We start from the raw sequence: 12370 nt of genomic DNA, 5'->3' as shown, positions 1-12370 counted from the left end.
TATATGTGTATATATATACGAGGTCTATTAGAAAAGTATCCGACCTTATTATTTTTTTCAAAAAACCATATGGATTTGAATCACGTGTGATTACATCAGACATGCTTGAACCCTTGTGGGCATGCAAGAGTTTTTTCACGCCTGTCGGTTACGTCATTCGCCTGTGGGCAGTCTTTGAGTGAGGAGTCGTCCACCCGCTCGTCGATTTTTTTCATTGTTTAGGAATGGCTCAGAGACTGTTGCTTTGTTTGATAAAATTTTTTTCAAAACTGTAAAGCACAACTGAGTGGACACCATTCAATAAATTCAGCTGGTTTTCGGTAAAAATTTTAACGGCTGATGAGAGATTTTGGTCTGGTAGTGTCGCTTTAAGGACGGTCCACGGCGCCTGACGGCGATCTGCGCTTCGAGGCGGCAGCGTCTCGCCGTTTCAAGTTGAAAACTTCCACATTTCAGGCTCTGTTGACGCAGTAAGTCGTCAGAGAACAGAGAACTTTCAGAAGAAGTCGGCATGAGGAGTTTATTCGGACATTCCATTGTTAACGGTCATTTTGTAATGAAAGAACGTGCGGGCAGAGTCGCATGTCGGGCTGGACCCGACCGCGGGGGGTCGCGGCAGGAAAAACACCTCCGTTGGAAATCTTAACGGGCAAGTTGGAACATGCCCAAGCTGTTAAACAATTTCTCAGTTACTCACTTGTTGAAAGCCATTAAAAGCCGCCTGAATTCTACAAATGGTTTTCAACACGGAGGTGTTTTTCCTATCGCGGCGCACACAGATTTGCCGAGTCGTCACGGAAACGACTCGGCGAATTTGCGCGTACGTCTTTCATTAAAAAAATGTCCTTAAACAGTGGAATGTCCAGCATAAATTCCTCATGCCGGCCTCTTCTGAATCTTCTCTGTTCTCTCACGATGTCCTGGGTGAATTAAGCCTTAAATTAGGATGTTTTCAGCTCGAAACAGGCCGACGACAGCGCCTGGAAGCGCTGCAGGACGTCCCGCTCCGTGGGAAGTCCTTACACCGACAGAAACACCCCATAATCTCTCATCAGCCGTTAAACTTTTCACAGAAAACCAGCTTAATTTCTCGAATAGTGTCCACTCGGATATTCCTCACAGGTCCAGAAAAAATTTTGATAAAGCAACGCGCGCCGTCTCGAGCAGCGTGTGAAACAAAGGAATTCAGCCGAGAGGGCGGGACCACATCTCACTCAAGGCCTGCCCACAGGGAAATGACGTCACCGACACGCGTGAAAAAACTCACGCATGCGCACGAGGGTTCAAGCATGATTGGTGTAATCGCATGTCATTCAAATCCATATAGTTAAAAAAAAAATAAAAGGGTCAGTTTATTATCTAAGAGACCTCGTATATATGTATATGTGTATGTATATGTGTATGTATATGTGTATGTGTATGTGTATGTATATGTATATATGTGTATATATATATATATATATATGTATATATATGTTTTGCACTCACATTATGTTTTTTTTTCCCCAGGTGATTTAAAATAGCCTTATTTCATGAAAGTGGAATGGAAACACTTTTGTTTGCTTTTATAGGCCACATTATGTACATAAAGCATCACAACATTCTAAAATGCAATTCAATGATGTTATGGGAATACTGGATTAAAAAACAAAGCAAACCCAAAATAGAGAAATAACCAAAATGGCGATGTTTCGCAAGACTATTGGGATTAAAGTTCTCTCGAGAGCCTTGCTTGAATGACGGTTATTGTGAGACAACAAAGCCCAGCAGTCCATTTCCAACAGTTAACGGAAACACTGTCTTTTCTTTATTGTGCTTTGTTGACATTTAGAAAATATCGCTCAACTTTTCCACAAATCTGTAATGGAAACCCGGCTAATGTCAGTGGTGTCCCTGTCTGCTTACAGTTTGTTCTTTCATTTTACCAAGGCTATGAGGAGAGCCATTGGCAGGAGCACAGCCATGCTTGTGTGCTCAGCACCTCAGTTTCCTCATGGCATCATAGATCCCATTGAAGAAGTGGCCAAGGTCAGAAGTCAATCGTCTCCATCAATTCTGAAATCAGTACAAACATTAGTCTTATACTTCACAATTGATTTATTTATCCCTCCTCCAGTTGGCTGTACGTTACAACCTCCCACTGCATGTTGATGCCTGTCTTGGAGGATTTCTAATCGTCTTCATGGCAAAGGCTGGTTACCCACTTGCTCCATTCGACTTCAGGGTAAAAGGTGTTACCAGCATTTCTGCAGACACCCATAAGGTAAGGAGTGACTGTTTATTCACTTGAAGCCTTTGCCTATTTTGGGCTGGTATCAACCTGCTCTACAGATTAGTATGGATAAGAAGATCTGGGGTTGATTCCCACTCATGCTACCTGTCTGAGTATTTGGACAAGACATCCTACACTCTCTCAGCTGAAAATAGGTACCGGCCTTTGGTGGGGAAGTAATCTTTGTCAGATTGACATTTTGTCTAGGGGGAATCCTAGACTGCCATCTGATTAACATGATAGAGCCAATGGGCATCAGGGCCTCGACTTATTTCAAACTAATATGGAAATTTATAAAATCTTGTTTGAAACCTCTCCAATTTTAGCCTCGTCTCCACACTAATTGGCCATTTTTCACAACCAAAATTGCCATTTTTCAAAGGCCCCAGCAGCTTCTCTGTGTGTTGACACAGAAGACAGGTTTTGCACAGTGTTGTGGTGGCATTAGCAAGAATTTTGCTCTATAAACAAAAAATCGTGAAAGTGCAGAGCAATGACTATGGCCATTTATTTTATTTTTTAGCTCTGTTAGCTTTTCGTCTACTTTGATAATTTGTTTGGAGTTAAATACAGGCAGCAGTCTTATTCGGTACTTTAACATTTTCCATAATCTCCCTTCCGGTGCTTCAAAGCCATGTAAACAATGGCTAGCGACGATGTGGATGGCGCAGATTCAGCGAGTTCACAAGAGGTTTTAAGATGACACGTTCTCTCAAGTTGAGAGGGTTATCTTAGGAGGTGTAGGTGTTGTTGTCCATACTTCACGAGATATGTTTACATTCTGCCCTAAACCGGACCTCTGTTGAAACTGACCTCTCTCATGAGTCATGGACCGTGAGACAGCATGAGATTCACAACTGCAAAACAGCGAATTGAAAATACAACACCAGCAGATGTCAGTGAGATAAATGGTCATGTTCAGAATCACATTATAAACAAAATCTAAACTATTGAACAGTTCTGTGGGTGAAGTAGTTATTTATTATGAATGTAATTCCCCGTGCTGTACCCGTCTTCACATTGATCGTCAGCTAAGAAGTACACAGAGCAACCATGCGGAAAAACACACCACAAACGTCCTGGCCAAATATGAGATGAAATACACAATATAATGGGAAAGTAAAATTGGAATTAAAGACTGGATGTAACATGTGGGTGGGGATGATACCAAAACATTTTGTCAGCACTACATAATGAAAACTTTCAACAATATTTGAAAACATTTTGAAACCTTTTACAAAGCCTGTGTTCTTGAACATTGTTCTGGAGTCTGTATCAAACAGAAGACATCACTTGGCGTGCTAAATGTGGCCTAATTGTGTCACCAAGTCTTCGAAACAAATCTATTGATATGTTCCAGTTTATTTCCACCCTCTGGTGTTGAAACATAATAAAACAAGTGAATGTACTGGGGTCGCAATGATGCCTTGTGCTGGATACTTACTTTATTTGTTATATTTCTTCTCGTTCTTCTCATTTGCAATTATTATAAAATTCAGCTGTCCATCAGTTCATGAGGACCAGAAAGAGAGCTTGCATTGCATCCATATTAAACTGTCTGCATTGAGTTCCTGTTAGTTGGGAATTGATTTTAAGAATTATTATTTTTAATTGGTTTATAATATCCCTGTGACAGACCGGCATCCTGTCCAGGGTGTACACTGTCTCATGCCCTATGACTGCTGGGATAGGCTCCAACCCCCCCAAACCCTTAAATGGAGTAACCGGGTATAGAAAATGGTTGGAGGGTTTATAATACTCTTAAAGAGCTTTTTCCTATCTGCTTGTTGGTTTCCTCCAAACATGACGCCTGGCATTCTTACCAAAGAGTTCAGTCTTTGTCTCATCATACCAGAGAAGTGGTCTGAGAGTCCTTCAGGTGCCTTCTGGCAAACTCCAGGCGGGCTTCCACATGCCAGAGTGGCTTCAGTCTGGCCACTCCACCATAAAGGCATGATTGGTGGATTTCCGCAGAGATGCTTGTCCTTGTGGAAGGTTCTCCTTTCTCCACAGAGGAATGCTGGCGCTCTAACAGAGTGACCATCGGGTTCTTGGTCACGTCCCTGATTGCTTAGTTTAGATGGGCGGCCAGCTCTAGGAAGAGTCCTGGTGAATTGGAACGTCTTCCATTTATGGATGATTTATGGAGGCCACTGTGCTCATTGGGACCTTCAAAGCAGCAGAAATGTTTCTGTACCTTTTCCCAGATTTGTGCCTTGAGACAATCCTGTCTCGGAGGTCTACAGACAATTCTTTTGACTTTGGCTAGGGGAGGTGATGGTAATCCCCTTGTTGCTCCCGGTGTGTAGTGGGCACCTTGTATGGCAGCACCCTCACATCGGGGTGAATGTGAGGCATTATTTGTAAAGCGCTTAGAGCGTCTGATGCAGATGGAAAAATGCTATATAAATGCAGTTCATTTACCATTTCACTTTATGCTTGGTTTGTGCTCTGACATGCTCTGTCAACTGTGGGACCTTATATGTAGACAGGTGTGTGTCTTTCCAAATCATGTCCAATCAACGGAATTCACCCCAGGTGGACTCCAGTTAAGCTGTAGAAACATCTCAAGGATGATCAGTTGAAACAGGATGCACCTGAGCTCAATTTTTGGCTTCATGGCAAAAGCTGTGAATACAAATGTACATGTGATTTCTTAGTTTATTTTTTATTTTTAATAAATTTGCAAAAATCTAAAAATAAAAAAATAAAATTTTTTCACATTTTCATTGTGGGCTATTGAGTCTAGAAGTTTGAGGGGAAAAAGAATTTCATCTAATTTGAAATAAGGCTGCAACATAACAAAATGTATAAAAAGTGAAGTGCTGTGAATACTTTTCGGGATGCACTGTATGTCTGTAAAGCTCTTCAGTCTAAAACGTTTCAGTGTTTTTTAGCTTGATGCTATGTATTGAATTTCAAAATGTTTAAATATGCGCTCAAACGCCGTTAAGGGTTACTAACAAATATGAGCCTGAGAATACCTGGAGGGACTCTGAGTAGAGCTGCTCCTTCTTCACATGGGCAGGAAGCAGCTGATGTGGTTCAAGAGTGTGGTGATGATGTCCCCTGATCATCTCCCTGGAGATATGTTCAGGCACATCCATTTGGGAGGAGACCTTAAGGAAAACCCAGGATGCACCGGAGGGATTATGTCTCCCAGCTGGCTTGGAAACGCCTTGGGATCCCCCAGGAAGAGTTAGAGGACTTGGCCGAGGATGGGGACATGTAGGATGAGCTGCTTTGTTTGCTGCCGCTGTGATCCGAACCTGGATAAGTGGCAGAAAATGAATCAATACAACAAACAGGGATAAATAGAAACGTGAACTCAAAGGTTTGTTGCAAAAATTAGAATTTGCAAAAATTGAGTAAGTAGAAGCAACATTTTTCAGATACTCTTAATCCATGTGACAACTCATAATGTACCATTTATAATTTATATTATTCTAACTTTAATGCATTAAATACCTATGTCACTCAGCCAACACTGAGCTTTTCTGAGGTTATGGTGACATCAACTTGTACAGCAGTTATGCACGTGACATCGTCAAACCCCGAAGCCAGCAGTATACTGGCATGCTGGATGGTAAACTAAGCAACATCAGCTGTGTTCGCTCTGTGCGTGGTCAGGTCTCATAAGGTGGACAATGGAACAGTCCACTTTGTCAGATCATGAACATTTTTAGACTCGAACAGAAAAAACATCATTAATCAAACAGCTTTAGACTCAAACAGAAAAAAAAAGTCATGAATCAAACAGTTTTAGACTGTTTTTAGCCTGTTGGAGCTTCGTGACGCTGTTTAATTAACAATCACTAAAGCAAAATCAATATTTTGTGAATGAACGCTGGTATCGCCGACCTAACAGTCCCTCCCCCCCCCCCAAAAAAGTGAGTCTGCCCTGCCTTCATTCCGTATGCGTGAAAGTACACATGGGGTCAAGAACTTCCTGGACTTGCTCTGTCTTATGGACATGGTTAATAAAGCACACATGTTTTATTAACCATTAGGGGAGGTGATGGTCTAGTGTTTAAAGCGTTGGGCTTGAGACCAGAGGATCCTCTGTTCAAATCCCAGCCTGACTGGAAAATCACTAAGGGCCCTTGGGCAAGGTTCTTAATCCCCTAGTTGCTCCCGGTGTGTAGTGAGTGCCTTGTATGGCAGGACCCTCACCTCAGGGTGAATGTGAGGCATTATTTACATATACACAAACACACTTCAGCAGTTATCCAGCTTCATCATGAAATTGTATGGAGAAAGATTTTCTTAAGAATAATTGAAAGTTCAGCTACAGGTTGCCAGAAGGCCTAGATTTGATCTTTTGTTGTATGAAAATCCTTCTCTGCTCAACTCCACTGTGAAGATTTTGTGAGTGATGAAGTAAAATGCAAAACTTGCACTGTGTACCACTTTTGCAGGCACAGAAGCCTATAACATCTTCAGGCTTGTCTTGTCATTTTGGTGGCTTTACGCTTTACTTGTCGCCTTCTTGCACTCAGTTTTGGGGAATTGCCACAGATTTACAGGACCATACAGTTTGTATTACTTAATAACTGAGGTAAATGAAGTCTAAGAGTGTCATTGTCTTGGAAATATTCATGTATCCATCCCCTGACTTGTCAGAAGAAGACTGGATGCAAAAGTGATGGTTTACATGTTGTTCTCAGAGACTGCATCAGAGATGTTTTGATCCTTTATTCTAATTTTGCTTTTCTTATGTCACATTCCTTCACAGTATGGCTATGCCCCCAAAGGTTCCTCAGTGATCCTGTACAGTGATAAGAAGTACCGTCACTACCAATACTTTGTTGCTCCAGATTGGCAGGGGGGAATTTATGCCTCTCCGTCCATCGCGGGCTCCAGGCCGGGTGGTATCATCGCTGCCTGCTGGGCTACAATGATGCACATGGGAGAAAATGGATACATCGATGCCACCAGGAAGGTCATCAGTACAGCACGCAAAATCAAAGAGGAGTAAGAAAATCAACTTCTTGTGGCCATAAATGATAATGCAGTATTTTTAGTGCACAGGTGCTTTGAAATAAAAGCCACAGGACCAGCCAAACAAGATTTTTTTTTTTTCCTATTCTTTTAAGAGGGGAAAAACATTAATTGCGGTCCAGAAAATGTGGTAGCTGCTGTGCTAATTGCTAAGCTTACATCAGCATTGTCCAGTGCTCTTGAACTTTGAGTTCACTAGTCTATATTATCTTATCGTCATGAACAGTTGAAATATTTCTTTCTCTCTCTCACTCTGTTCTGAGCAGAATCAGCAAGATAAAAGGTGTGTTTGTTTTTGGGGAACCAGAAGTGTCAGTGGTGGCCATAGGTTCAGATGTCTTTGACATTTTCCGTCTGTCTAATGCACTGACATCAAAGGGCTGGAATCTCAACACACTTCAGTTCCCTTCCAGGTAGGTTTAAAAAAAAAAAAGAGCCAAATTTAAATTTCTATCATGTATTTTCCTTGTGTAACAGCTACAGGTTTTTCTTTTTCACAGCATCCATATTTGTTGCACAGTTTTGCACACTCAGCCTGGAGTTGCTGATCAGTTTGTTCATGATGTTAGAGAGCAGGTTGCCTTCATTATGAAGAACCCCAAAGAGAAAACGACAGGAATGGTGAGAAAGCTTTCCTAATATACAGAACTGTTACACTAACTTGTCTATAGATTGATGTCACAACTTTATTCACCTTCAGTCCTGAAAATCTAAGTCAAATAATCTCAAACACAAACATTATTTGAAACCACATTCTACACAGTTGGTGCAGGTGGGTGGTGCTACACCACATACATGTTTGCTTACTTTAGCAGTACTACTTCCAACAAGATGTTGCTACGGTCAAACTCCTTGTAATGAGGATATTAGGCCCTGTTTAAAAAACAAAAAACAACAACAAAAAAGACATTAGTTTATCATCCTTGACATCAGATAAAAGTTATGAGGGCAGAATTTTTATTGTTATTTTTGTTTTGTCTGATACAACAAGGGAAAAGAATTTTCTTCAAAAGAAAATGTGACCTTTCAGCTACAGTTTGCCAGAAGACACACGGAATAGAATGTGTCAGCACAGAGCTCCAACTCACTGAGGAAAAACTCACCTGTTGTACTTAGCATCCAAGCTACCTCCATTGGGCAAAATATCACATGCATACTGGCTGTAAATATCGGGTCATGGTCGCCTCAGGGGGAATGCTCACCCCGTACCATGACTTCAGCTTCTTGGCTTTATTGGCAGTTGTTCTCGTGTGTGAGGTTGCCAACAATTGGCAAATTCCGGGCCCAACTCTGTAATCTTCATCCATCTTCGGCTAAAGCATATTTGCCACCTAGCAGACGTGCCGGTTCTTGCACCAGCTGTATCGCAGTCAATGAAATTCACCAAATTAAACAACAAATAAAAGGCGTGGATGATAAACCTTTTTATTTATTTTTTTTAATGAGGCCTTAGCGGGTTGTTTTGAACAGACTGACACATTTGATGGAAATGACTACAGCTCTGAAATACTGGATTTGTGCATTGCCAGTAATTAATTGTAAAAGCTATAGGGCCTTTCAAATTTCACAAAACTGAGAAAATGTAGTTTCTAGTAAAATCCAAGCATTATAATGTAGGTTTATTCTTGTAACATATTGCAAAATTACAGCTCATTTTAATGAAGTGGACATATTTATCTGTGGGAAATTCCATAGTGAATATTGTCTTTTCCTTCATCGTCATTATGCAGACTATCTACAGGTAGAAGTGCGTGCATGCATGAGGTTTTGAGATTACTGGTGACCCATCTTATTTTAACATCTATAAAATTTCTTGAATATCACTTCCAAGTCTATCAAATGTTGGTCATAGCGTCTGATTCCTTGAATTTCTCTCTCATGGGTTGAAATTCTAAATTATTTGCAGATAGTATGAATTTTGATCATATTAGCAATATCATATTATTAATCCCTTATCTAAATGCTAAGGAATAAAATTATAGTGGTGCCAAAGAAAATTCTTTTATGACTTAAATCTTAAAATATAATACAATGCTAAAACACCCTCGGTCATATGAGCATTGTGTTCTTTATCATTTGCTGCTGTTTCATTAATTATCATATTGATCATATTGGCTTACGTACAATTTGTACATCTTCAATAAAGCCCCTCTATCAATCAGTTAATCAAAAATACTTATGTTTTAAGAGTGGAAGATTTACAAATCAGTGAATATTTGCAGATCACCCTCTGTGCATTTGCAGGTATTGAGACAAATTTAACTCTATACGTTAGTTAGTAGACGTTAGCATGCACGCTAACATCAGCAAAATGTCTTGTAAATGACTTGAGGTGTTATCAGGTTACACAAACAGTGTTTTCAGTTTTAGATGTGTTTATTTCTTGCAAGCTTTTATGACAAAGATGTTATATTTACAAACAAATGAAACCGTTTTGTAGCTAGCTACCAGCCTGTGATGTCACCATGCTAAATTCAGCTAAATGTCTTGTAAATAAGTTCAAAGGTGTTATTAGGTTCCAAAAACAGCATTTTCAGTTTTATAAGTGTTTATTTCTCCCTAGCTTTTACATAATATATGAGAAGCATTTATATAAACACACAAAACGAAGTGATTTTGGAAAGACCAGCCACTGACGTCATGGTGCGTCTTTACTCTGATTGGCTGTCATACCCGCCACTCTGGCAGTAATAGGACTGGACTTATGCAGAGCACGGACAGACGGACGGATGGATGCAAAGCTTTGGCAATACCCAATGGCCATATTTGATGGCCTCGGGTAAAAACCCAGTGGCATTATACCCTTTGACTTTCATTTTATGCTGAGGTAATTTTTCTATCTTGATAAAATGGATGAAAATCATTTTTCCCCTCAAACATCTACACATAATACCCCATAATGACAATGTGTTAAAAAGTGTTTTTTTTTTGTTGTTGTTTTTTTTTTTTTTTTTGCAAATTAAAAAAAAATTGCATGCACATAAGTATTTACAGTCTTTGCCATGAAGCTTAAAATTGAGCTCAGGTACATCCTGTTTCCACTGATCATCCTTGCAATTTTTCCACAGCTTAATTAGTCTACCTGGGGTAAATTTATCTGATTGGACATAATTTGGAAGGGCACACACTAGGCATGTGAATCTCATTACTGACAACAATTTGATACTCATCTCGATACAATGCATATAACGATACTGATGATGTGATGCGATACGATTCACCCCTGTTCCCGATTTGATGCGATTTGATATTTATTTGATGCCGAATCAATTCCTCACAATGTGATTTGGTGCGATACGATGCGATTCAACATGATGCAAAGAAATTATACCAAAAATTTAAATGGAAAATAAGAAGCTGCAATTCAGTATGGTACTATAGTGTTCGAGGCAGAGAATTTATTTTACTACTTATAAGCAGCAAATTTACCACATTCAACATTAAAGAACAGGAATCAGTTTCCTCATATTTGGAAACTGTTTGATCACACTGTCAGGACTTAAACAGTACAGTAAACAGGAAGACGACATCACTCAATGAGTGACTTAAAGTGAGTCACTCATTGACGGAGCCTTGGCAAAAGTAATTTGAGATACTTTTCTCTCTAGTTTTTGCTGAGTTAGGGGGTGCAGCGGCAGCCATGGCATTCTTTCCAAATGACCTGCATCTTGTCAAGTTTTTTTTTTTTTTTTTAATGCAAAATAATTCCAAATGCCTGTTTAAATGTTTTAAGTGCATCAAAAATCTCCTAAAACTGCTTGTGCCATTGTCGCAGGCCTCCATTTTGAAATAGATTTGTTGGGGTAGAAATATGCTTTGCTTTCAGGCTTCCGTCCGTGGTGCATTCAATGTGCATCGGAAAAAAATTGATGCAAGCACGCAGCGACCGATCACCGCGATTTCATCATTCAATTGAATCAGTGCACTGAATGAATCGATACACTCGCATCGCGCATGTTTGTATCTAGATACTGATTTGTATCAATTAATCTCCACATCCCTAGCAAAGACCTGTCATCTGTAAATGGAAGAAGTTCAGATCCACTAGGACTCTTCCTAGAGCTGGCTGCCCATCTAAACTGAGCAATCGTGGAAGAAGGGCCTTAATCAGGGAGGTGATCAAGAACCCAATGGTCACTCTGTCAGAGCTCCAGCATTCTTCTGTGGAGAGAGGAGAACTTTCCAGTCAACCATCTATGCAGCAATCCACCAATCTGTCCTGTATTTGTTGCTTTAATGTTTCCCATAATCCCTCTGCGCTTCCCAGAATACACTGCAGTGCCAGCACAGTTCCAGCATTTCAAAGCCGTGTAAACAGTGGCTAGCGAGGGTGCGGATGGTGTCATTCAGCAAGTTGACAAGCAATTATGATGATAAGTTGAGAGGATTCTCTAGAAGAGCACCGGTGATGAACGTTTGCTGTGCCCTGATGTTGTCTTGTTGTCCATACTTAACAAAGAGTGTTTACATTGTACCCTAAACCGGAAACAGTAAATGGTTGGCGCAGCACTGAACATTTCAATCTGTGTATTTTTTGTTGCTGTGCTTTTTAAATTTAGGCTACAACAGATAGAAGGCTTGTGTGGCAGCTGACCTGTAGTACAACCCCTGGCAAAAATTATGGAATCACCGGCCTCGGAGGATGTTCATTCAGTTGTTTAATTTTGTAGAAAAAAAGCAGATCACAGACATGACACAAAACTAAAGTCATTTCAAATGGCAACTTTCTGGCTTTAAGAAACACTATAAGAAATCAAGAAAAAAAGATTGTGGCAGTCAGTAACGGTTACTTTTTTAGACCAAGCAGAGGAAAAAATATGGAATCACTCAGTTCTGAGGAAAAAATTATGGAATCACCCTGTAAATTTTCATCCCCAAAACTAACACCTGCATCATATCAGATCTGCTCGTTAGTCTGCATCTAAAAAGGAGTGATCACACCTTGGAGAGCTGTTGCACCAAGTGGACTGACATGAATCATGGCTCCAACACAAGAGATGTCAATTGAAACAAAGGAGAGGATTATCAAACTCTTAAAAGAGGGTAAATCATCACGCAATGTTGCAAAAGATGTTGGTTGTTCACAGTCAGCTGTGT

The 12370-nt window shown here is 40.2% G+C and overlaps 1 protein-coding gene across 1 annotated transcript in view; it reads left to right on the top strand.

The window, feature by feature from the left end:
- Window positions 1–12370, top strand: part of sgpl1 (sphingosine-1-phosphate lyase 1) — an 82298-nt gene that overhangs the window by 64135 nt on the left and 5793 nt on the right. The window contains exons 9-13 of the mRNA XM_034184655.1: window positions 1930–2028; window positions 2117–2263; window positions 7008–7246; window positions 7540–7686; window positions 7774–7894. Of these exons, the coding sequence (XP_034040546.1) occupies window positions 1930–2028; window positions 2117–2263; window positions 7008–7246; window positions 7540–7686; window positions 7774–7894 (753 nt within the window). The remainder of the gene's footprint in view (window positions 1–1929; window positions 2029–2116; window positions 2264–7007; window positions 7247–7539; window positions 7687–7773; window positions 7895–12370) is intronic.

This window comes from Thalassophryne amazonica, chromosome 13 (assembly GCF_902500255.1).
Source record: "Thalassophryne amazonica chromosome 13, fThaAma1.1, whole genome shotgun sequence".
NCBI lineage: Eukaryota > Metazoa > Chordata > Actinopteri > Batrachoidiformes > Batrachoididae > Thalassophryne > Thalassophryne amazonica.
The sequence above is the reverse complement of the archived record's forward strand: the minus strand, read 5'-3'. Positions and strand labels throughout refer to the sequence as shown.